The 24,725-nt window shown below is 43.7% G+C and overlaps 1 protein-coding gene and 1 pseudogene across 2 annotated transcripts in view; one reads left to right on the forward strand and one right to left on the reverse strand.

Moving 5' to 3' along the window:
* Positions 1-24,725, reverse strand: part of Rpp21 (ribonuclease P protein subunit Rpp21) — a 35,330-nt gene that overhangs the window by 10,113 nt on the left and 492 nt on the right. The window contains exons 3-5 of one of the 2 annotated variants that reach the window (XM_065445489.1): positions 24,226-24,308; positions 22,249-22,460; positions 10,011-10,218 (exon numbers count right to left, since the gene is read on the reverse strand). In XM_065445489.1, coding sequence (XP_065301561.1) covers positions 22,249-22,460; positions 24,226-24,308 — 295 coding nt within the window. In that variant the 3' untranslated portion in view covers positions 10,011-10,218. Of the gene's footprint in view, positions 1-10,010; positions 10,219-22,248; positions 22,461-24,225; positions 24,309-24,725 lie in introns of those variants that run through there. The other variant, XM_065445488.2, reaches the window with a different exon arrangement.
* On the forward strand, positions 15-18,288 carry LOC135912898 (methionine-R-sulfoxide reductase B1-A-like; annotated as a pseudogene).

Raw genomic sequence — 24,725 nt, forward strand, 5'->3', positions numbered from 1 at the left:
TTGGCTTATGACAGTGGGTACGGGTCACTCGCTGAGGAAAACCAGCCAACCAACTGAAACTCGCCGGCCGCGGCTGAGGCCGCGTCGAAGGCGGCGGAGCCATGTTTTCCGGATGGACGGCCTCGGAGGAGTATCGGGACCACTTCAAGGCCGGTGAGAGCACGAAGGCCCGCATACTTCCAGCTCGCGCCGCGATTGCGACATGCAGTTCAGGATATATCGCGCGCTGTCGCCATTCGCGCATGTAACACCTAAGGGCTCATTCACACCGGCGACTTGAGGAGGTCGCGCGACCATTTGCGACTCGCAATCAAAAAGCGACCGAAGGCGACTGATGTTCACAGTGGCAAGCCCGGCTGAGCGCGACCCGCAAGTCGCAATCCCGGAGATTATCGTTCTCAGCGAGAACTCTCAGAATCTACGCGGAATTTGAACGCGACGCCGGAGGAGGCCGGATGTAGACACACGAAAGATCACTTCCGGTGCGCCGCTGATTGGTTTATCAGTTTTGCGACCACGGTCGCGCGACTGAAAAATCGCGCAGAGAGCGACTCGCCCAAAATGGTCGCTTTTCGAGAAAAGCCTGTTTCACATGATGCGACTGCAACGACGAAAATCGGTGCTGTCGCACGCGTCGCAATGCGATTTTTAGAGGGCTCATTTCACATGATTGCGATTCTAACAATGCGACTGGTGCGACGCCCAGGGTTGCTTAGTGCCAGGTTTCGTGGCACACGCTGCATAATTCATTTATTGTAGTGAATAAAACATTTACACTATAATATTATTGACTTCTTTTGATTATAAGCAAATAATATGTACGTTTACTCATTTAAAAACGTTAGTTAAGATTTGTCTTGGGGTGCGCGACGTCGGTTTCTGTAGTTCAGTGCGACATCGCGCACGTAAACAGCTGTTCGTAGGTGGTTCAGCGGTGTGTGTTGCCTTATCTACCTTCTATGACCGTTTTGTTCTGCCTGTGCTACAACAATCTGCAAGATGACCTATCGACAAGTTCATGTAGCTACCCTCACCGTATATGCAGTATTCGGAATTCGGCTGCCACGAAGTTGTCGTGTCAGCCCAACAAGATCCTCGCGCTACCCGTGCTCGGCGTCAGCGTCTAGAGAAATGATGCGTGTATATTGCCTGTCATTGCGCATATGTGGTGCCTGCTCCTAGCCATATTCTTACGCCAAACGCAACAAGAAGCACCAACCCGAACGCCCGCGTGTGCCCCTGAACGAAGCCTCAAACGATCTGTGTGATTACGACGTGGAATGAAAATTGTGTTGTGAAATTCAACCTTAGCGCTAGCCTGGTTCGTCCATCGCCGTGCTTGCGCTGCGAATATATATATGGGAGCCCCCTCTCAATATTTCTAAAGGCGCAAAAGACGACGCATCAAATGTTTCGAGCAGTTACCGTCACTTTTGTAGAAACCTGTACGTTGTAACATAGCATTCTAAAAGACACGCTTCTCGTCCACTTTGTTGTCCCGTGTCTCGCGCTGGTAGTATACTCGGAACTTCTAACAAGAAGACCATATCAATACGCGCTATTCATAATGCAGGATCGTAGGCCCACGGCAGGCGCACTTGCCGTAGAATTTTTCAGCTTTCTCCTCAGCCTCGCACGCCTCTCACGGTTAGCCTGTTTTGTGGAAACAAATATTATTATATTATTAATGTTATTAGATATTATAGTTTCTTCACTGTAATTTATAGCAATCGTCCAGATTTCTTAAGCTAGTCATGCATTTAACCTATATTAGATCAACATTGTTACGACATGCTTATGGGAGTCATTTCAAACTAGATTGCTCAGCCAGAGAAAGTACAAATGCAAGCCTCAATGTTTATTCCAATTTGGTATTCCTATACATTATATTGTCAGAATTTTATGCCTGCTTGCATTTCCTGCAATTCAATGTTCAGAGCTGGAAAAACTGATTCCTTTTCTTGCTGTCGAATGGCTGCTTCAATGTCGATAGCAAGCTATAATTATTCATTTCGAAAGTGTTAAGCAATGACTATATGTCTAAGCTTATCAGTGCGTTTTTGTTCCACGAACACTATTGAGTTTTCTCTCTCCCTCTCATTGACAGCCATGGAATGAAACCGTTCACTTTCATATGTATCAGAATGCAAACATTCTGAAATTTGTCCTGAACATTTGTCTGCGTCCTATAGTGTGTATGTTTGTATTAAGTTCTGGGGTTACAATCGCAGTGATCTACACATATTGTTATATTGCAAGAAACAAATTTATTTCACTTTGTTTTCAAATCTACAATGTGGCCATGCAGTAACGACTGCATTAATAAGCAAAAAAGAAAACTGCAGATTCAGTGTACGTGTTGGAATCTATGCGAAGTGAAGTTTTTGTCAAGTGGTCAATTAAATGCTGTTAAAGTAACTGCGATATATACCATTTGTCTTATTTTCAACAATCCAACTTGTCATCTTTTGCAAGGTTTGCTTATGCACCGCATAGGTCACAACCTTAATGCCATGTAATCTTTATGCATTACACTGTTCACAAACCATACCGAAACGCAAACGGCAGTTAATGTAGATGCACGCTGCGAGACATCAACACAGTGACATTTGTTGAGCAAGGAATGGTGCGAGGTGTATGCAGATGAATGAATGACGTGCTTATGTACTTATTTATTTATATACCTCGCAGGCTGCAAGGTTGGAGTATTATGCAAGGGGGAATAAAAAAGTTGTTACAAAAGGAAGAAGGGCACAACATTAAGAAAAAAAAACAGCAAAAAAAAGCAGTACCACTACATTGCACCAACTAGCCCAACGTGTTTTACTGGCATATTATACAATACTTAACAAACAATAACAGAAAAAGTTACTGCCCATGCACCCTGTACAGACGGTAAACCAGCGAAGCTGAAATGTGCAGCCCCGGTTTTTATCACTGGGTTAATTCCAATGGCTTATTAAAGTCTTTCTATGTTATTGGTTATGTCTGTGTTTCTTAATGAGGTTATGCACATGTTTGGCTTGGGTTTATCACATTGTTTATTTGGAATGCCGCACATTGCACTTTGCAAGATCACCATCTTCGAAAGTGCAATGAGCAGCGGTTCATTGTGTTAATCCAGGTGGTCCGTCGAAGTCTTTCTGAATTATGTTACGCATTTGTGTTTTGTAATGCGTTAATCATAATGTTTATGACTCAGTTATGCACTGTAGTTACCAAGTGACCCACCGGGGCTGCACATTTCATTTAATTAAATACAGGGACACATTTTTGAACCTATAGGGAAGTCTGAGAGAGACTTCTGCACGCGCGCTCTGCTGCTAGAGAGAAATGACGTCACTATCGGTGTAGCCATTGGCCCGCCACACCTTTGCTGCAAGATAATTATGACATCATGATCTTGTCTTAACCCCGTCCCACTCTGTGTCCCTTCCTTGGAATAATGCGTAGATAAATGTTTATGTGTTAAATGCATAAGCAATTTCTATGTCTACCCAACAAGAAATGTCTCCGTCCCTCATGTAAGACGAACAATGGCTCACAACCCCCGAAACAATGGCTCATACCCCTACGCTAGGGTTCTTGTGACCGGACCATGAGTGTTTCGCCTAGGCATATACAGCTTCACTCTAAAAAGAATGAACACCTTTCTGCTAGATACCAAGATAATCTCATGAGGTGTTCTAACAAATGAAAGTTTATTGACCATGCCGAGTAAATGCTGGTCGACAAGCAATAAATCGAATTTACACAAAAAGCAGAAGCAAGATCTGATGCGTGTCCATACAGATCCCAAATGGAAACGCATCCATCTCTGAAAGTGTAACAGCGGCCATGCTGACACAAGATTCTCCCAGTGTATTTGCATCTACAGCATCCATAATTTCTCTAGGCAGCCGATCTCCACAGAATGCTAGCTTCTTCCTCTACAATGCACTCTCCACATCTGAGCGTGCATCGTAGAGGAAGAAGCTAGCATTCTGTGCAGATCGGCTGCCTAGAGAAATTACGGAAGCTGTAGATCTAAAAATGCTGGGTTAATCTTGACATCACGGCCCCCGCTAAAAATGGATGCATTTCCCGTCAGGAAATGCACATGAATTTTTGCTTCTCCTTTTTGTGTATGTTCAGTCTATTGCTTGTCAGCGAGCATTTACTCGGTGTGTACATTAAACTTTTGATTGTTAGATCATCACGCTATTCTTGTTTGTCCTATGTGTTCTTTGGTGCCATTTGCAGCCAGGCTATTCGTTTTTTTTTTTAGACTGCAGCAAGTCACTTTAATAGCTCTCATGATACCTTATAAAATCTTTTATTTGGCCAATGTAGCAAGAATTTACAGTGTGAAGCAGTAAGAACAGGGTATGCTAACTTCTAATTAAAAGGTTTATTGTGAAAGTGCAGTGATCTATAAAGGTTACCACAAAGTAGTGCAGCAATAAAACCTGATAAAGACTAGTGCTTGATGAAACCAAACATAAAAGCAGGAAAGGGGGAAAATACGTATAGATATACAAGTCCAGGGAAAAAAAAACAGTGATGACCAAGTGTGCAAGTGGCTACCTTCCAGGAAACTCATTTTTTCCCCAATGGCATGGAACTGGAAGAATGTGCTTGCATTGCATAAGCAAACTGTCAGTCTGTCTATTGGAATAACAACAGTGTTTCTTGAAAGGTGCTGGCATGCAGGATTGGCAATTGTAATTATTTTTTCCTGCACTTGGAATTTTTCTCTATTTTCTTTCTGTAGCATATTTATTTATGTTTGGCTGCATCAAGCACCAATTTTTATCTATCCTTCAATGATGTCTTTCTTTTTCTGGGGAAAATTCGGGGAAGGCAGGAGATGGAAATTCAAGACGATGAGCAACATGATAACAAGCTGAAAGTAGGAGCCAACGTTTCCACACGTGGACTTTGAAGAAGACAAGTCCACTTGTCGAAACGTTGGCTCCTGCTTTCACCTTGTTCTCGTTTTGCTCATCGCCCTTTTACAACTCGCCACATTTTTACAAATGAACCTCAGTTGAAAGTTAGTCCTCATCCATATCTAGTGTCATCCTGTTGATACTGCTCCATGCTATGCACTCTTGCAACATTTGTGTGTGTACGTGTGCACACGTGTGGATTTGGATGCGAGATCGGGCCCTTGGGCAGAGGTATCATTCTTCTCCTGTGCAGCCTTATGAATTCATTAACTATACTGCAACAGAAATGCAATGGACAGGAACGAAGTGAACACACAGAGCGCTTCGTTCTTGTGTGTTGTCTATCTGTTGCACTTTAGTTAATAATGAATACACACAAACTCATCTAGTTTTCAGTTATTATGTCAGGCTTATAAGCCCGCTTGTGTCCTGGAATAACTGCATGGCTATGTATCCTGTAATTTAATTTCTGGCCATGTGCTGGCAAGTCGCGTGTTAATCTCTTGATTTTCCTGACAATCTTGTGTGATGTGCAGGCCCAGACAGTTTCTGGTGAATCCATGCAGGGTGTTGTGCAGGGTGTAATCTGCATTACAAGTGCTGCTTTGATTGCTTTCCGTTCAGCTTTTCTAGGTGTAGGATGACCTAAAATGGTACTCACTTATATGGGGTTTAGTTTTATGTAGTGTCATACTACTGTTACACTGCTATTGCCAGATCAGTGTACTATATGTGCCTTATGTTTGCTTGCATCTTCGTGATTAGCAACCTCCTGTGTTTGTTTGGCAGCTGCATATAATCTCCTGGCCTAATTGTTTGTCCCCATATTTCACGGTATGGGCCTGTTGTGTTTCAACTTCACGTACTCCCGAGGTTGCCTTTCTGAAGGGAGGGGTGTTTGCATCTCATATGCTAACTGGCATAGTATCTTGGGACGAGGTTCTGAGCTCTTGAGACAAAGAATTTGTGCTGCAGGCTGCAACTCTACTCTGTCTAGGTGCTTGTTCGTTAGCTCTTTCTCATAGAGGTCTTCAAGCATGGTACAGTTGGAAAGACCTGTTATTACTACCCGATGCCTGTATTCGATGAGTTGTCTTTTTTGTGTGCTGTTGGTAATTCATACCGTACCATACCTTGGACACAAGCACAGCATCTGCGATTTTCTATAGTATCCGCTCGCCCACCCCCGTTATTTCGAGATTATTCTTTTCACCAGGTGTGGAAGTTGCGTCCAGGCATTGCATAATTGTTTCACCCACATGCTGGCTCTGCCGTCATGGGCTTACACTAGCTGAGGATTTGTGGATGTTGACTTGCGGGCATATTTGTCCAGCTATGTGGATCACTATGTGCAATCTGGGGTAGTTCTTGATTCTAGTCTTTCTTTTTTTCTGACGTCGATATGAGCTGACTTATCAGAAAGCGAGAGGCCAGACTAGCCAAGAAAGTCTGCAGTGTTGTCGAGGGCTTGTTGCATCATTTTTGATTTCTGTATAAGATAGCTTTCCCACAGACTGTAATACACCATAGGCTGTAGTGTTTCTTGTAGTATGCCCGTGTTGTTGGTGTGTGTGGGCTAAACGTACCTCCAACTCTCACCTGGAATTTTCTGTCTTTCAGAAAGTTAGTTTAAGTGTTCTACCAGAAATGTTTTTGCACATCGTTCCTCTTATTAGAGCAGCATGAGGTACTGCTGTTAACCCTTTAATGACGAGACATATAAATACCGAGAAAACATGTTTATTGTTCTATCTAAATATGCAAAACACGTCAAGAGTAAGCATAATCAACAAAAAGAAAAAATATTTTGCAGAAATTTTTCAGCAATAGAGGGAAAACCCCAGGCAGGAAACTGGAAGTGGGCTTCACCCCATTGAAGCCACCTAGCTTTATTTTCCATTTGTATAGACAGCTCTTATCATATGTGAACCAGAGGTGCCCATTTCATTTGCTTTACATCAGATGTGCGACACCAATGCAGCTGCATATGTTGCATTGGCCTGTCTCCTCTGAACTTGCTTGCACAAGACAGTGAGTCACGTGCCAAACTTCTTCTTCCTCGTCCAGTGTTCCTGCTCTAAACCAACAAATTGACAACCAACAACGCTTGCTGCTTGTCATTCAGTGTTGGCCGAAGACATTTAGCTAGAAACTTCGTACTCGATACTTAAACTCGACAAGAAAAAAATTCTTTTTTGGTGTGTTGCCTGTAGGCAACACTCGTCAATAAAGGGTTAAAAGCCTCTTCACTCTGTTCATTTTTTCATAAGCGGTATTACACAATGTCCTGCAATAAAGTTTCTGCTGCTTATGGCCCACTCATATCTGCCAGAAGGGACAACTCTTGAAAAAGGTTTTCTTTGTGCTATGTGTGCGACGTAGTATGAGCATTCATGCCTTGACATTTATACATCTGTATAACCAGCTTCTTGACAGAGTACTTGCTATACCTGATCATGCTTACTTGTGCAGTGCTGTTGAACAATACATATTGATGCAATGAATATTTACACACTTGAATTATCACGAAAGATGGTTGTTTTACAATTCTGCGCTTTGCTTTCTATTGGTGTTAGATTTTGCATAAGCATGCCCCCCGTGCAATAGCATTTTGAAGTGTAAGGGTTCAATAAAAGGTGATGAACTAAATCTAAGTGCAAGAGCTTTTTTTCGCACCTATGATTCCCATCGAAATGCGACTTCCATGGCTGGCAAATCAATCCCTCGCCTTGTGTTAGCAGCAGAATGCTATAGCCACAGTGGCAGGTGAACAAATTGAAGAACAATATTTCTGTCTATAATTTTTTTTCTTGCCTGTATGTAAGTAAAGTTTGGAATAAGTTTGTCATTGCAAAAAAGCCCAGTTTGTGTTCTTTTATTGAATAAACCACATATTGTGTATAGTTGAAATGCAGAAATTTGTTCTAAAATCCTCAGGTGATATATGTTCTTGCAAGTAGCATGGTATTTCATTACTTACAAAGATAGTAATCGCAGCGGATATCGTTATATGGGTTTACACACTAATATATGTGATCACAAACTTATTAGAAACTTACTAGAAACATGTAAGGCATGAATGTTTCTGCACACTTGATCAGCTGTGAACGTGCAAGAACTGCTTGTACTGGCTGACTTCACTGCACAGTTTAGATTTACTTTTCTTCAGCGTGTCGTTTTATACTGTTTTATCCACACAAGAACAGGGCGTTTGCCTGCTTTTCGCATTGTTGCACGAGTTCTACATAATTGTGCAGGAGGGTACGTTGTCACTGTATTTACTTAATCTACTAGCTGTGCAGTTAGTTACCTTGCAGAGCAAGTGTTCATACAGATGCAGTAAGGATACAAAGTCCGCAACATAGTCAATGTTTATTGGTTTCTGTGCAAGAAAAAAAAATTCTCCAGCGAAGAGGTGCAACCAAACGTGCATGTAATATTTTATTCAAGCCACGGATTTAATGCTATCGTAGCAAATTCATTACGATAGCCTACACTTTTGCTCTGTCAGATTTAATAAGAGGCAAGATAAGCTTTCAAGATGCATCGGGAAATTCGTGCTTGAAAACCGACAAGAAAATGCAACTGAACGGTACCGCGTTCAGCGCAACGTTGAAACTTCGGGTACTTTGCTGTCTTGTCATTTGCCCTTGACGAGGTTGAAATAATTCAAGCTGCTCCGTAAGCGCGATTTTTGCATGCTACTCAAAACATTGTAGCGACCTCGTCGTCTGCTGGGGATCGAACACCTCCTAGCACTGACAACTCGCAAAGGCGTACGAAGCAAACGTGAAAATGCACTTCATTTGCTGTGCAGAGTGTCAACAAACGCATAGAAATCGGAGAATGCAATCTGCGGTACAAGTTTTTTATTCTCCCTTCGCGTACGTACCGAATTCGACGATCCACGTCTCCGCGTATTGCACTTGTCGATCGAGACGCCATTTTCCAAAACAAACCAGCGAAATAGCTCCTTTGGCAGCTCTCCGCGCAATTTCGACGGAAAATCGCAGCGATCGGTGCGACGGTGCGACTGTGCGACCAACCGGTTGGTCGCAGCCGAAAATCGGGGGGTCGGCACTGCGACTGCGATTTTCATCGCAAACGACGGAAATCGCACTTCCGGTGCGACGAAAATCGCATCATGTGAAACAGGCAAAAGGCGACCATCTGCGACCATTTGCGACTGGTCGCTTTGCGACCAACTTGGTCGCGCGACCTCCTCAAGTCGCCGGTGTGAATGTGCCCTAACTGCTCAAGACGTACAAGCGTGGAGATCCCGTGATCAGGTCACGTGCGTATGCCCCATTGAAGAAGCGCTGCCTTTCCCGTACTATGTTTGCGCAGAGAGATGTGCCACAGTTCGGAACCCGTTGGAAGACTAAACGAGCTTGACAAGCGGTCTTGTCGGCAGGCGCTCACTTGGAAGATTCTCTGGAAGTCGCAGGGCGGTTTATTGTGCAATTTTGCTTCGTTCTTTCATTAAAAAACTCAGTGCAATTCCACTATGCGAAAATGGATGACCAGCGAAGCTGGATACGTGGGCCCCTTAATGGCGAACTGTCCGTTGCCGTGCGTCAAACGCCCATAACCTTCCGTTTATGTGTCCATAGTTATGCACATAAACGGAAGGCGATGCGCGACTAGTCGCTCCTCCACGATGCTGAGCATCAGAAGATGATAGGGCCGTAATGAAGCATCATGATGATGATGTATACATACCCATGTATTGATGCAAAACGCGGCACGACACTTTTTACTAACGAGTCCCGGCACGTAGAACAGATACGCACCTCACCGTGACCAAGGCGATCGTGCGTTCTGCCACACACAACACAGGCCACGCAAAATGGGTTCCCCACAAACTCCCTCTGAAACGTGGCCTTGCTCCGGTGAAACGTTTCAGGTTAACGGGATCGGGGCCACGTGGACGGTGCGCATTAATTTCTTTCCGCCTCGCGTTCCTGGCGTGCGGTACGCCACCGCGGGAGAAAAGGAAACGAGATACGCAAGCACTCGGAACGCCGACGAGCCGTACTCATCACAATACAGGTTTCAAACAATCAATACCTTTCCATCTGAGGAAAATTGCAAGACATTCGTTTATTAGTGCATCCCATCCCTACGCAGGCGTGTACGTCTGTGCGGTGTGCGGCAACGAGCTGTTCGAAAGCGGCTCCAAGTTTGCCCACCAGTCGCCATGGCCCTCGTTCAGTCGAACAGTGCGGCCCGACAGCGTGCGAAAGGTCAGACAGACGCCCGGGGCGCTCAAGGTGCGTACGTACATCTGCAGCAAACGGCAGTGAATCGGACGGCCGCCTTGTTTGTTGGCTCACGCGACCTTACTTCGCGATGCCACATACAAAACACATGGCCCGGGATTCTTTTTCCCCCTAGTTATAAAGTTGAAGCCAGTATAACATGGTTGCCAGCAAGACGTGTGCTTTAATGAAATATTTGAACTAGCAAAAAAAAATAAAAGCTTTGGCTCGTACATTTCTACGACCTGCGAAAGCTATGCGTCTTACAGAAACCTCATATAGAAGTCTTACTTACGGATTTGCGACGCTTTTTTTTTTTACGAAATGACTACTTCATGCATTATAACTGCGACTTCTGGATGTAACGTTACATCAAATTGCATAATTGCATCAAGTGCATATTTCTGCACACTTGTGCTTCTAGTAAGTGACATGCTATGTTTTGGTCAGGAGCACAAGCTCGTGATTGCAAGAACATGTCACATCACTTGTTCAATGGTAATAGGTTTAGATCTATGATGCCTTACATGTAATAATTGCGTCATCTTTTGCAAAATAAAAGTATGGCTTATGTTACATCAAATTACATGCCACATACCTCTATGTATTCCCAAGTGAAACACAAATTTTTCGTTGCGAATGCGACAAATGAGCATTGCCTACTATTCATAAAATGCTGTATTGACCAAGTTGCTTTCAAACCTTGAATACACAAGCACTTCTTGCAGAAAAAAGAAAAACGAAAAAAAAAAGATTGGGGTCTTTATCTCTATTGTCCTGCAGGTCTACTGCAGTAAGTGCAACAATGGCCTGGGCCACGAGTTTCTGGGCGATGGGCCAGGTGGCAAATCCCGCTTCTGAATATTCTCTGAAAGCATGAACTTCGTCCCACGGAGTAAGTGCATTGATCCTGACACACTCCTTTGTCGCCACTGCATTGGCACTGCTTCCCGTTCACCGACTGCTCTGCCCTCTAACTGGCTGCAAGCAGCACAGCAATACCATATCTGATCACATACTGCTAGACAGCGTGAGGAAACACCATACACGGGGGGGGGGGAAACAAGACGAGGGGCTGACTTTAGACTAAAGTTTATTGGCTTGTGCACAGACAGGGGGAATGGCACCATTATCAGACAAAAACAGGGATAACAACGAGCAAAAAAGTTCACCAACGATTACGATACTCCCTCATGCAAAATTTGAGCGTAGCTCTATATCTGTTTGCATTCACTAAGTATTGGCTAGCGCAGACGAATCGCCATGTGTGGCACGTTGCAAACAGAGCGAAGTGTGGCATCACTGCCTGACTAATCGAGATCGCAAGAGTCAGCACGTGGGTGATGCATAAGCGCGATTCACAGCAGCCATGCCGATATACCTCCCAGACGACGCGCGCTACTCTGGCGCCATCTTGTAGCCATCGTCGCCGCACTACACTCTTCCTCTCACCCTCTCGCCATACCTCCTCCTCCACTTTCCTCCTCGCGTTTCATCCCCTACCGCTCTCTGCGTTCGCATTCATCTTTCACTGTGCTCATTTGCTCGGTTACGAGGGTCAATGCCAATGCTATCCGCAAGAACAGGTGCCTAAGAGCTGCGCTCAAAAATAGGCAATCGTGTTGTATCCTACAAAGCCACTTCCTTCGATGACAGCATTGCAACAAGGCCTGCGAGACCCTTTGTCAGGTGTGCAACAAGCCTTGTCTATCGCACACATTTGTCACGAGGGAAGCAATATTACGGGCCAGATTGGCAGGTGCCTGAACAACCGTTTGGTGAAGCATGCGTCAGCAATAAAGAAAGTGATTTAGCCCATCTAGTTATGCACTGTTGCTTGTGCCAGTGCTATCCAAAGTTGCACAGGAAATCGCAGAGTTGGTTATGAATAAGCATGCTCTTATTAGGTTGATTACTGAGGCTTACAATATTATCCAAGTGGGCGATGTGGGCACAAAGCGAGGACTCTACCATGCCGTCACCAAAGGAAATGGCTTTGTTAGATACATTCTATATACATATAAAAGCAAGTGAGAATGTATCTAACAAAGCCATTTCCTTTGGTGACGGCATGGTAGAGGCCTCCTTTTGTTTCTCACTTGCTTATACATACATATACATACATACATATATATATATATATACATATATATGTATGTTTGATAATGGTGCTATTTTGCCTATATATGTGTGCACATGCCAATAAACTTTAGTTTTCACTGTGTACAGGTTTCTTTGCACTGTTTTTCTTTAATGAATCCATACAGACTAGCTGAACTTTCATTGCTTCACGAAATGCTCTTACTTTCTTTGTGTAAAACTGATGTGAAGTTCGGGGGTGCGATAATTGCGCAGTGAAAATTTTCCGAGAATGTTCTTGATGCTAAAGAGAAAAGCGGTGACATGACATGAAGTAAAGCAATGCCGATGTTGGCTACCCACCTGCAATCCACTAGCTTCACGAAATGATGGAAACCTTGCCAATAGTATGTATTGTTACGTTTTACCTGCGGAGGCTGGTGATCTTAAGGGAAGAGACAGTCCCCAACCAAATGGCGCCACCATGTCTGCTGTGGCGACTCGCTTTGAAAACAACAATGCGCCGAGTCAATAGGCTGTTGGCGCCGGGATGGCTACTGCAGCGATTCGCATTGTAAGTACAATACGCCGCATCTCCAGGCGGGCGGCACCGGTAGATCTGGACGCAGTCGGCACACCAAGTATTGTTTGTGGAGTCACCGCTGCCTTCATGGTTTGATTGAAGCAGGGGAACTCCTGGAATAAGAAGTTTTTTGGCGCCGTCTCACAGTTCTTAGAAGTCGTCAGTCAATGGATGACGTGGCGGCCACTGTCTGCGGGTTCAACTCTGGGAACAAGAGGCGCCTGCTCAGGACAAGAATCGCGTCCACGAAAACCCTCTCACCTTGGTGTGGTCAGTGAAACCTGTGCGGAAGTGAGTGTGTAAACCCTCCCCCCACAAAGGCTACGATGACTTTGGACGCTCCGAATTGGTCGACGGTGAATGGCCGTTTTCCCTCGCCTAGGGATCTAGGGAGGACAGAATGTTTATAAGCAGCCGCACCGTGGCTGCTGAGTGTGCATTTTTCTTTCAGTCATGTTATACTGATGAACTACAACATTCTCATGTAGATTCTGTAAATAAATCCCATGTCTCGTTCTCGATGAGAACAAGTCTTTCCCTTCAACAACGTCCTCAGTGTGGATGAGTTGGACGACGGCATGGGCCAGCTACCATATATTTCATGCCCGACCTCAGCCATCACAGTATGAAGCTTCACAGATAGTACTCATCTGCCATTCACTGTTGTCATTACCAGCCAGAACAAGCAGACGACAGTAGCTGTAGCAATTTTCATAGGAGCAATGATTACTTGAGAAAAAAAATGCTTTTGATGGCCAAAGGAGGGGAGGGGGGAGTGTGAGTATTATGTGATCAAATGCGGTAGTCTTTGAGACTGCCAGCTATGACATTTTGGCTGTGAGATACATCATGGCAAAGGGCTCTGGCATAACTTTTTACTATGTGGGGCCCTTTAATGTGGACATAAACCAAAGTACACCAATGTTTTTTTCCATTCTGACCCCATCAGAATGCAGCCGCTGCTGGCAGTAGAACAATGCAGCAGGAGTGTGCCATATTTACAGAGCCATTGTGGCAGGTGTTCTTTTACATTTTTCAGTCTCCCTAGATTATAACTGACAAAAGGGTGTCTTAATTAAAACCATCGTAGAGAATTTTCAGCACAACCTGGATGACACAGGGCAGGGAACAAATAGATAATTTTTTTTCATACAGTCACAATTTATTTATACATGAGGCCACCACAATGCACTTGAGTTTGGTGGCCCACTTCAACACCATTAGCAAAGAACGATTCTCAGAATGAAGCCACGCCTGTTTTACAATGGCAAGGTCACGGCTTTCAACGTTTCTCGAGAGCTTTAAACTTCATCTCGAGACGCTTAGAGTAAGCGTCCAGCTTGTATGCTACTTGCTCCAGCTTGGCAACGCTGTCCTCTACTTGGTCAATCTGGTCCAGGTATGGTTTAAGGCACTCATACTTGCCATTAAGGTCTTTCAGGGCTTTGGCGACGCTGCCAGCAATTTGTTCCATGTCGCTGTACTTCGCTACTGTGACCTTGTTCATCTCCTCAGTTAACCTATACTCGTCCAGTGTGGCTGACAGTTCACTCTGAACGTACTGCCCTGTTTTCTCGAACATTGTTGCGGCTAGCTCATTCAGCTGCTTGGACGATTGCATTGCCGTATCGCCAGATTCCATAGTGAGATGCCCTGGCAGCAAATTCGGTAAACTGCGAATAGCAAAAAAAAAGGAGAAAAGGAACAGCCAAGAAAAAGCATTACTTGACAGCTTGAGAAGGCATAGAGCACAGTTGGCAATAGTGGTACTTAGATAAACAAGCAGCACAGACAGCTTCTATTTTAAGCATTCTCCCATGTCATCCAAAGTTGTGCTGAAATTCCTTACTGTGAACAACATACCTTGTTAGTCAACGCCTTGCATAGTCAACTTGAAATATTGACCTGTTCACTACAAATACAGTCAAACCTCGATATAACGAACCTCGATTTAACGAAATTCGCAATGTAACAAACTATTTTAATTTCTCGATCGTAGCCGCATGAAAAACCATGTATTTATTTTTGCGATTTAACGAAGTAATTTCATGACACGGTGTTGATTTCATTAATTTTTCGGCCATTTCAAGCATGTGCTTCAGAGCCTGTATGAATAGCAAAAAAATTATGGAGTTTTACGTGCAAAAACCACAATCTGATTATGAGGCATGCCGTAGTGGGGGACTCCTGAAATCTGGACCACCTGGGGTTCCTTAACATGCACCTAAATCTAAGTACACAGGTGTTTTTGCGTTTCACCCCATTGAAATGTGCCTGCCGCGATCGGGATTCGATCCTGCGGCCTCATGCTTAGCAGCCTACCACCATAGCCACTAGTAACTATGGCTGGTGCCTATACGAACAGTAAGTCTACCAGAACACTATAAAAATGCCAGCTAAGCCACAAATTATTTCAAGTGCCCTTCTGCATGAAACGTTGGAGAGGCAAAAACGCAGTCAAAGTGCATGCGTCAGGGTGCAGCAGGGAGGAAACACCACTGCGCCATTTGGAGCGTTAATTTGCAGAGGCTGCGGAGCACTAAAAAAAACACCGAAAGCTGACGATTACATCTATGCAAGGCGGATGGAGAGCGGATGAACGCGTGGTAACATGACCAAGCACGCGCTGGGGGGGGGAGGTTGAACAGCTTAGAGGAGTCTAAATTTCATTTTGGAGCAGTTTGGAGCAGATAAAATTTAATTTTCAAGTAGTTTGAACCCACCTAATCTCAAATTTGGTGGAATAATGTATTATGGGGTATACACGAGCGCTGTACTGCATCTGTCTTAAGCAACGTCTTGCATTGAATTTGGAAGCAAATTACCCCGATACTGGAACCGTCTAGTGCTTGCAAATTTTGGTAATAGTCCCGCAGATTTTTAATTATTGGTAGCAACCACAAAAAAAAAGAACATGCATTCTGCAATAGAGAGTCCGAAATTTCGACAAGTAGCCCAAGACGTGTTTTACAAATACATATTTATTTAATGTCTTAACAGTGTGGATGAAATGCCTGGAAATGCGTTTCATCAACAGATTGTATGGAGAAGCCAGAGTTGCAAACTACTGTGCTTTATATTGAAAGCCACTTCTACACAATTGACCAGGACAATTACAAAGCACCTAATGCTGCTTAACTTTCCGGTATAACTTAAAACTATTCCAATCTGCTTTTATTGCGACAGCAATTGTATGGACACTTCAGGTGCATTTCTGCCGTCATTGCCGCCGTGATGTTACGTATAAAGTCCAATGGTGATAACATTGTTACCCCACGCCGTATCTGTATGTGTGAGTGAAAGCGGGCAAGAGTGAGCCGACAACGGCGGCACAATCTCACGTGTGCAAAGGAGGAAAGAGGGCAGGAGGCGCGCCTAGGCATCGAAAGGAGGGAGGGGTATGCATATGGTGTGGCATCACGGGCCCTCTGTTGAGCACGAGAGCTGCAATGTAATGAGAACATTACATGCTAAAGATTGGCTAAGTAACAAAAAAATTTTGAAATTTAGTACACTTCCCCCAGAAAGAACTTGGAGTTAAATATTTAACTTCATAATACCTAAAACAAATATCTGTGGTCCCTTGAGTTTGAACTAACATGAGTTTCTACAACAGGTTTCTGGCCCTTTCAGTCACGCGTTATGACCGAGTGTTCCGAAGGCCTCCAAATTTACGTATTTTTCTGAAGACATGGTGCAAACATTGCAGCAAAAATTTAGGGTCTGTAGCACGCACATTTAAGTCAAATCAAGGTAGTCGTCATAATTACAAAATTTAATTGATTACTGAAATTTACCTCTCATACATGATGCATTATATCATGAAAGGAACTGAAATATTTGCTACAATTATAGGGCAACAAACTCACTCAGACTCAGTCTGACACTCAAGTCTGAGTCCGAGTGAGCCCAGCTGAGCAGAATATGGGCGAGTCTGAGTCCGAGTCAGCCTGGCTTAGTCTGATCTTGGCGAGTCCAAGTTTAAGTGAATCCAGCCAAGTAGAATATTGGCGAGGCGGAGTCTGAGTGATCCCTAAGCAAGAAATATATTTTGTGAGTGAGTCAGAGAGCTGCGTTTATTTTGTCAACCTATGGTTAAAGTATCGTTGCACCAATTATTTAGTAAAGGTCCTTCTGACAAAAAAAAAAACACTTACTAAGAGCAATGATACACAGCAACAAGCCAAATTTCTCATCAAACCTGGTAGCGTGCCTCCTTAAAGTATGACTGTTTTGCATTACTCTCTGTACTAAAGTGACTTATGACATTGAGGAGTTTTAGCTTCTCTGCACAGGAAATTACCGTTAATGGAATGAAGATTTACAGAGGGCATACGTGTGACAAGCTAGACTGGTGGCACCATCTAGTGGCAATTATTTTGACTAGAGAGAACACTAGAGTTATTACTGCACTAACTGACCATATTCTACTCAGCTGAAGGTGTAAAATATTGGCAGCAATCCAATCAACCCCATAAAGTTTCTTGTTTTCTGCTTTGATCAGAACACATATGTAACACAAAAGCTTTCCGTATGTTGTGCCAAGATGCTGCTAACGGTATTAACTGCCACCCGTAATTTATCATAACCCAGTATTTCTGTGAAGAGTGGACAAGGAAAAGCACTCTATTGTCTGGATTTAGCAGCGCATCTTCTTTACCCCCAGAGCTACGTTCAAAGTGTTTCCTTGTCATTCCTAGCCAGAACATTCAAAAGTAAGTCGCAGTTCCATACGGAGACATTGTGACAGAAAAGGAAAGTCCCATCTGTATTTCTAAAGAAGCGCCTAAAACACATTAGTATTGGCAGGTACAAACATGGTCAATGGGTCACTTCTCAAAAGCCATTTCCTTCTTGCATTTCAGAGGTAAAATCCGGTCAGACTGGCACGACAGGAGGTACCAAGCCTGATCTGAAGGCAGCTGACAAGAGGGATTCCACGTCTTCTACGGAATGACCCGGCGAACAGTCCTCTTTAAAGTCCAAAACTAAGGCGAGCGGCAAGGCCAAGCCTGAAGCCTCACCAGAAGCCACAAAAAAGCAATCCGACAACGCTGCTGCACAGGCCAAGCCTTTATCCAAAGCTAAGCAATCCGACGATGCTGCACAGGCCAAGCCCTGATCCATAACCAAGCAATTCGACGGCTCAGTGAAGACCAAGGACCAAGGAAAGGCCGAAATGGCATCAACAGAGCCAATTTCAGGGCCATCAGGTCAGAAGCCAAAGCTGCCTAGCAGGTCCAAATCAGCAACATGAGGCAAATAGGTGGACAGACGGAATTTGCTACTACTCTCCGATCAGGGGTTGAGCCGCTCCGATGGCCCGTTCACTTCTCAGCGCATGAAGCCTGTTTGAAAAAGCCTGACCTGGTCACGAACAGGTGGAAGAGTGGGAAGCCACGGTTCTGCTTATAAAGTATTCAAACTGCTGCTATGTGTGCTGTATATTCTATGCGTATATTGAGGTTATCCGAGGCCTATTCGATGTCATTTAACACATATCAAACCTCTAAGTGTGATGTTGATTGTAAGTGATGATTTAGTACAAAATTATTTTGAATGTTTTCAAATGCATGGTAAACCCTCATTATACTGAAATTACTTAATTCAAAATATCGCTTTATTTGAAGTTTTTTCATGTCCTTACGTTACTATGACGATCTTAGCTCATTTGCTTTTAAAGAAATACTGCTTATAAGAAAGTCAATTTACTGTTCAGGTTACTTCGTTACAACGGTTTACTGTATTAGCACAAACTGCGAATAAAATTTTTATAAAATGCACCTTAGAAGTGCAGAATGCACATTTAAACTTTGCAGTAAAGTGTTTACACCAACTCTCTTCTTAAATTTATTCACACTCAATAAAAAAAATTAATTTGAAAGTTTATGGCATGACCCTGTAATGAACATGTCTAATGGTGCACTTGCTGCATGCCGTCTTTAAAAAAATGCCTTGTCAAATGTTGTCAAGAGCATCTATATCACAGGAAGCAAAGACAAGGAACTAACGAGTTTTCTCTGACATGCAACATGTTTCACACAACTTGCACCAAGCTTTAATGTAGAAATAGCATTTTGTAAAGAAGTACGTTACAGTCACGTGACTAGCTAATTAGCTAATAGGAGCACCAACCACTGCTTTTCAGATGTCCACAGATTCTTTTTTTTTTTTTTGTCTACACGAATATAGTAGCACTTGCATGAGGCGATCGATAGCAACATACTGCTGCGTAATAAGGCCAAGATGTGCAGAATTTTTCTTGAGACTCAGCAAGGAAACAACCTGTACACCAAGTGTTACCAAAGTGTTACCAGAAACCAATTCTTCAAAAATACATGCCAGGGCCCTGACAAAGGTGAGACTATAGTCTTTCCAAAAGAAGACATCACACAAGCTGCAGCATCCTCCAGGTAGGGAATGGAAACGACTGAAATCGCATCAACCACGTCGCAATGGCAATACTGAAGACTACAGTGCACAACCACACACAGCCAAAGTCGGCTTAAACAGACAAAATCACTTGTCTCTTTCAACCTTCTCCATCCTCATCTGCTTGTGCACTGTGGTCTTCAAGTCATGGATAACCAACTAGCGTACTACTTTACATTGCTAAGCAATAGCCAAGACATCCTGCTGTCAATCACTGTAAGCCATCAATAAATGGGATCTACATGGCTCCAGCCATAGTTTCCTACAAAAATTACGAGAGAAATAACGGCACTAGTGCTTATGGGGGCTACAAGTATGGCAGTACAGCTACGATGGGCGATACACAGGTTCGCACAAACTTCATCCTTCTGGCTTGAAACGGCTTTGTCACTTTGCAAACTGACAAGTATGAAACAAAACACTGTGTTATGTGTGCAACAATTTGCAATAATTATGCATTTACAGAGACATTGTCTTGCTGTGTTTGGAAAACTATTGTCATGGCTTGGAAATTTAGAAATATATACAGTGACAAACAATGCAACAAGAACATCTGAAGCCACAAGCAGAAAGATCAGACAAATGTTTGTACTACCCCTCCTTCCCATGATATATAAGTAATCACAGTGCTAAAGTTGCTGCTAGTAACTTTTTCTTTAGGAAACTCTACGCCTCCAAGGAGGACTCGGAGGCCTACTTCAGAGTAATGGAAACCAATTTCGGGAGCCATTCTTTTGCCGTAATGTGAGCAGTTTAAAGGAGCGGCAACATTGTCACCACCGTTTTTTTGCACACCACCAGTACTTCCAAATGGCATTCCACATTTACACAATGAATCGGCACAAACAGGAACCGTGTTCTCATTTACACAAACACTGCTGGGCACAGCAGACAAAAGAAATGCAAATAAAGTGTGTAGCACAACTATATAGAAACACATCAATATTATGGTTGCAGCATTGTCGTCATCATAGTTGGCCTACCAAAGGATTTCCTTCATTCTTTGCCCGGTTCTTATTTGATCGACTTCAGCCATACAACCTTGAACGGGCTCTGTGTCACTGTCTTCATTACAATGTCCGGAGACGATCACTCGCAGTGACCACAGACCGTTATCAGAATAGACCATTTTTGAACGTTGACCACATAAGCCATCGCAGCTGAGGGTGTCAAAGGCATTGGTTCAATTTTTCCAGACAACAAACCTACTCGAACAACTTTTGCCTTCAGTTGTGTTCACTGCGCTGCACATGATCCCGTGTGGTAATTGCATACTGCAGTGATCGTGACCGGCTGAGGTTGCGTGCATGCTCTCTTCTTTCCTATCTTTCTACCTCCCCCCTACCCTGTGCCCCAGCACAGGGCATCAAAGTGGATTTTCCTTTCCGGTTTACCTCCCTCCCTTTCTTCCGTATCTCTCTTCAGCCATAGAGTTTCATAGTACGATAACCATACTCCCTAATGCGAATTTTGAGCACAGTTGATTAGGTGTTTTGTATTTGCGATATATTGTGGCTAAGAATTTGATTCTGAAAGACAGGGTCCTTTTGGCGGCGGCGCTGAGCCACTGTGGCTGACAAAGTACTAACACCGGTTGCGTCGCTCATTTTTCAGTAAGAACTGGCTTTGTATTATGATTTATATTGCAACATGGCAGTGACAGTGAAGAATGGCGCTGTGTACAAATTGTGAGTTACAAATTTAACTTTTTATTGAGCGAAATTCTGTCTACCAAAACAAGTAACACTCAAGCACAACGACAGCGGTGAGCAGAATCAGCGATCGTCAAAATTCTGATCTGCGGGTCAAACGCGTTGGCTTTTGTACATGACTCGTTAAAGGTTCCAGTTGCTGGTGCCCACGTGGCTTCCAGAAGGTACTACACGATTCGCGTCACGCATATAATCAGATTACAAAAAGCTTTGATGACAACAGCCAATAGACAGAACTATCAATGGCATTCCAGGAACGTCTAATACATGCACGTGCGTCAAGGGATAATGTTTAACATTTGTTAGCCAGTGAAAAGCAGTGACCAAAGAAAGATAAAGTCAAAAGATGAAGCACGGTACCCTGGTGCCATCTCGTAATGATTGTCGCAGAACACATCCTGCACAGTACTACACTTTTCTTCTCACACTTTCCTCCTCACGCTCTTTTCTCTATCGCCACCTTTCATTCCCCACAGTGCTCTGCATTGCTCTTTCATTCTTCGCTGTTGTGCTTGTTAGCTCAGCTACACCGACGCTCGCTGCAGGAACAGCCGCCTCTAAAAAAAATTTCTGACGATTACGATACTAACTAATGCAAAATTTGAGCATAGCTAGCATAGCATAGGGAACTGTGGCACTAATGTCTACATGCACCGCCAAAGCAGCAATCCACTCAACATGGGAATGATTGGTAGAACATGGGCTTGTCTGAACTCAGTGCTTTTGGCTCCAGATAACCATCTGTTTGCTTGTTTCCACCTAATATTGTCCTCACATGTTTGCTGTATGGCAATGATTTGCTCTCATCTACACTCCAATTTCTAATATCGTACTGTTTTTGGAACATGACAAATAAAGACAACTCAAACAGTCCTGAAACAAAATATCTGATACAGTCCCCCACACTGCGAGTGCTAGTGCCCAAAAACTATCCAGATCTTGCAAACAGCTGAACCACAATGAACAACACGAGAAGCTACAATCTGCTATCTCAACAAGGCACCACCACAAGCCATATACAGGACCATGCATTACTAATTATTCCCACAGTGATTGAACGACCTGCAGTTCCAGTTCTCCGTGGAGCAATTTCAATAGGGAACTCCTGTTTTCAGCTATACAGTTTCTGGTGCATGCAGGTCAGTCAAGACCGGCAGAAGCAGATGTAACAAAAAGAATGAGGCAGGCTTTCAGTTAACATCACTGCAAATACATTCAGCATGTTCGCAAGCAGCAGACAGCAGACTTACCTAGTTTGTTGCACTGGCTGTCGGTGTTGCCCTGTCCGTTGAACCGGTGTTGGCAGTCGAAGCAGCACTATCTTTAGCGGCAGCAATGGCTTGGTTGCCGAGGGCTTCCGCCTTGTCGTACCACAACTGGTAGCCCCGCTTGGTAGGAAACCGCTTGATGGTGCCGCACCGAAGGCAGGTGACAACGAGGCGCTGACCTCGTTGAGCTGAGGCTGCAACAGCAAATCTGCATTCAGCAACAGGCCTCTACAGCAAAACAGTTAAATTAAATTCTCATGTCTAATGCACCAAAACCACGATCTGATTGCAGTGGGGCAATCTGTACTTTATTTTATGGGGCAATTTATTTGGACCACCTGGGGTTCATTAATAAACAACGTAACTTCTTATTATGGTTCATTGTATGTGTGCACATAAACCCAAGTACCACGAGGGTTTTTGCCTTTTCCAAACCTACACAGATATAGTAAAATGTTCCCACACACATATCACGGCATCTGCCCCTGGTGCGGCGACACACGCCCTACACTCTTCCACATCTCGTGGGGGTGCGGGGGCAAACCTCAACACTTAAAGACACCTAGCATGTCATTGGAGCGGTGGGAGGTACAGCTGACCGGCGATACCCTGGCGGGACAAGAAGTTCTCGTCCAGCAAGTACGTCGAGCAGCCATGGCCAGTGGTGTCCTGGAATGAGGACACCACCCACTCGACCTCAAGAGCAACCACCTCGATGGTCCAAATAAATGTTTTTTCTCTCTCTCTCTGTTTTGCCTCCATTGAAATGCAGCCGCTGCGGCCAGAATTGAGTCTACAAATTCAAGCTCGGCAGTGCAGAACTATAGTCGCTGGGCTACCGTAACAGGTGCCTCTCTAGCAAGACGAGTGCCTAGCACAGTTCTATCACTTTCTAGCTTCACTGTTTAGCTAGAAACTGGTTATCTAGCGTTAGGGTGCTTCTAGCACTGCCTAGCATAATAACTGCCTCAGGGAGCCAGTGCAGTTCGGTACGAGGGATAGCGAGCACAGGGTGCGGGATGGAAATACTAGAAATACATTGCAATGACAAGACATGTGCTGCAACAAATTATGGCCAAAGGGTTGAACCTCGATAAGATCTTCTAACCTTTAAAGGGACCACTAAAGAGATATACTAAATCAGCTTAAAATATTGTTTCACCCCTTGGGCTGTGAGATTATGATTATTAGAAGACAAAATGAAAGTCAACTTTTCATTTTTTTAATTCAGCGTCGACGTCCTGTTACATCAGTGCAATGTAATGAAATTCAGCTTACATTCTCATATTTGGCCCGTTGCGACTCAGCAAAAGTATTTGAAACTTGACAAGCACAGCTCCTAGCTCTCTTAAAATGCAACGCAGTTCATCTTAGCCCATAAAAGATTAACTAGGCCCAAAGAGACGCCGTCAAAATCCGTAACGTCACGACAAGCTTGTGTGGAAAGCTCACAGCAACGTCACCACCAGCCTTTTATTTTCCAGTCTTTTCCAACTTACCAAGCCTCCCTTCACATTAAGAGCAGTTTGTTCAGTATTGTAGAAGGGTAATATATTAATAAAGCTCGAACTATTTTTTTCTCTGAAGTTTAATAAAAAGTTAAAGAAACACCAATGCGCCTGGTGAGTAAACAAAGAAAGCTGAAGAAAACAGCTCGGAAGTGAATGACTTGTAGTTCCATTTATTTGTGCTTTTCATTTCCATGAAATAACCCAACGCATTGTTTACAAACTCAAGAAATCAGGACTACCAAGTCAGACAGAAGTTATACATTCGTCTGCAAAATAAGGTTTCATTTTTTTTTTGAAGAAACGTCACCTGGTTATGGGTGTCTCTGACCTAAGTTCATTCCCCACATCTACAGCAACGACTGGCCAAAGCAGCTTTTCCCTGTAATGTGTTTTGTGAAGAAATGCTTGATTTCTTGATGTTTAAACTGCAACGTCTACAACCACTCACCTCTCAGGCGTTCTGTGCAGGTGACTCCAGGACAGAGGAGGACGCTACATTTCTTGCACAGACTGCGTTTTATGCTGGGGTCACTGCAGAATGATGCAAATTTCTCAACAATTTAAACAAAATTTGCAAGTGTCCAGTTCGCATAATGAACATCATGTTATAAAACTGGGGCGCTTCTAGTTAGCCTCTGTAAAGTGAAAGAGAGTGCGTGTGTTCTTGTTTCTTAAGGGAAAGTATAGAAAAAAAAGGGAATGCGTTTTATCTGAACCATATAATTTCGCTCACAAATCAAGTTTTGTTTCTCCACCGGCCGACATTCCTTAGAAAAATCGAAATGGGCTTTTCTTTTTAACCTCATAATTTCACTCCACAGACATTCTCCATGACGACTGAAAAGCAGCACCTCAAGTCTCTAGTTTGTTCTTCGGAAGACCTTTCCATACAACTGCACTTTAAACAAAACACGCTCGTCAACTTGTCTGTCACCAACTAGCTGGAAC

Source organism: Dermacentor albipictus, chromosome 8 (assembly GCF_038994185.2).
Source record: "Dermacentor albipictus isolate Rhodes 1998 colony chromosome 8, USDA_Dalb.pri_finalv2, whole genome shotgun sequence".
Lineage (NCBI taxonomy): Eukaryota > Metazoa > Arthropoda > Arachnida > Ixodida > Ixodidae > Dermacentor > Dermacentor albipictus.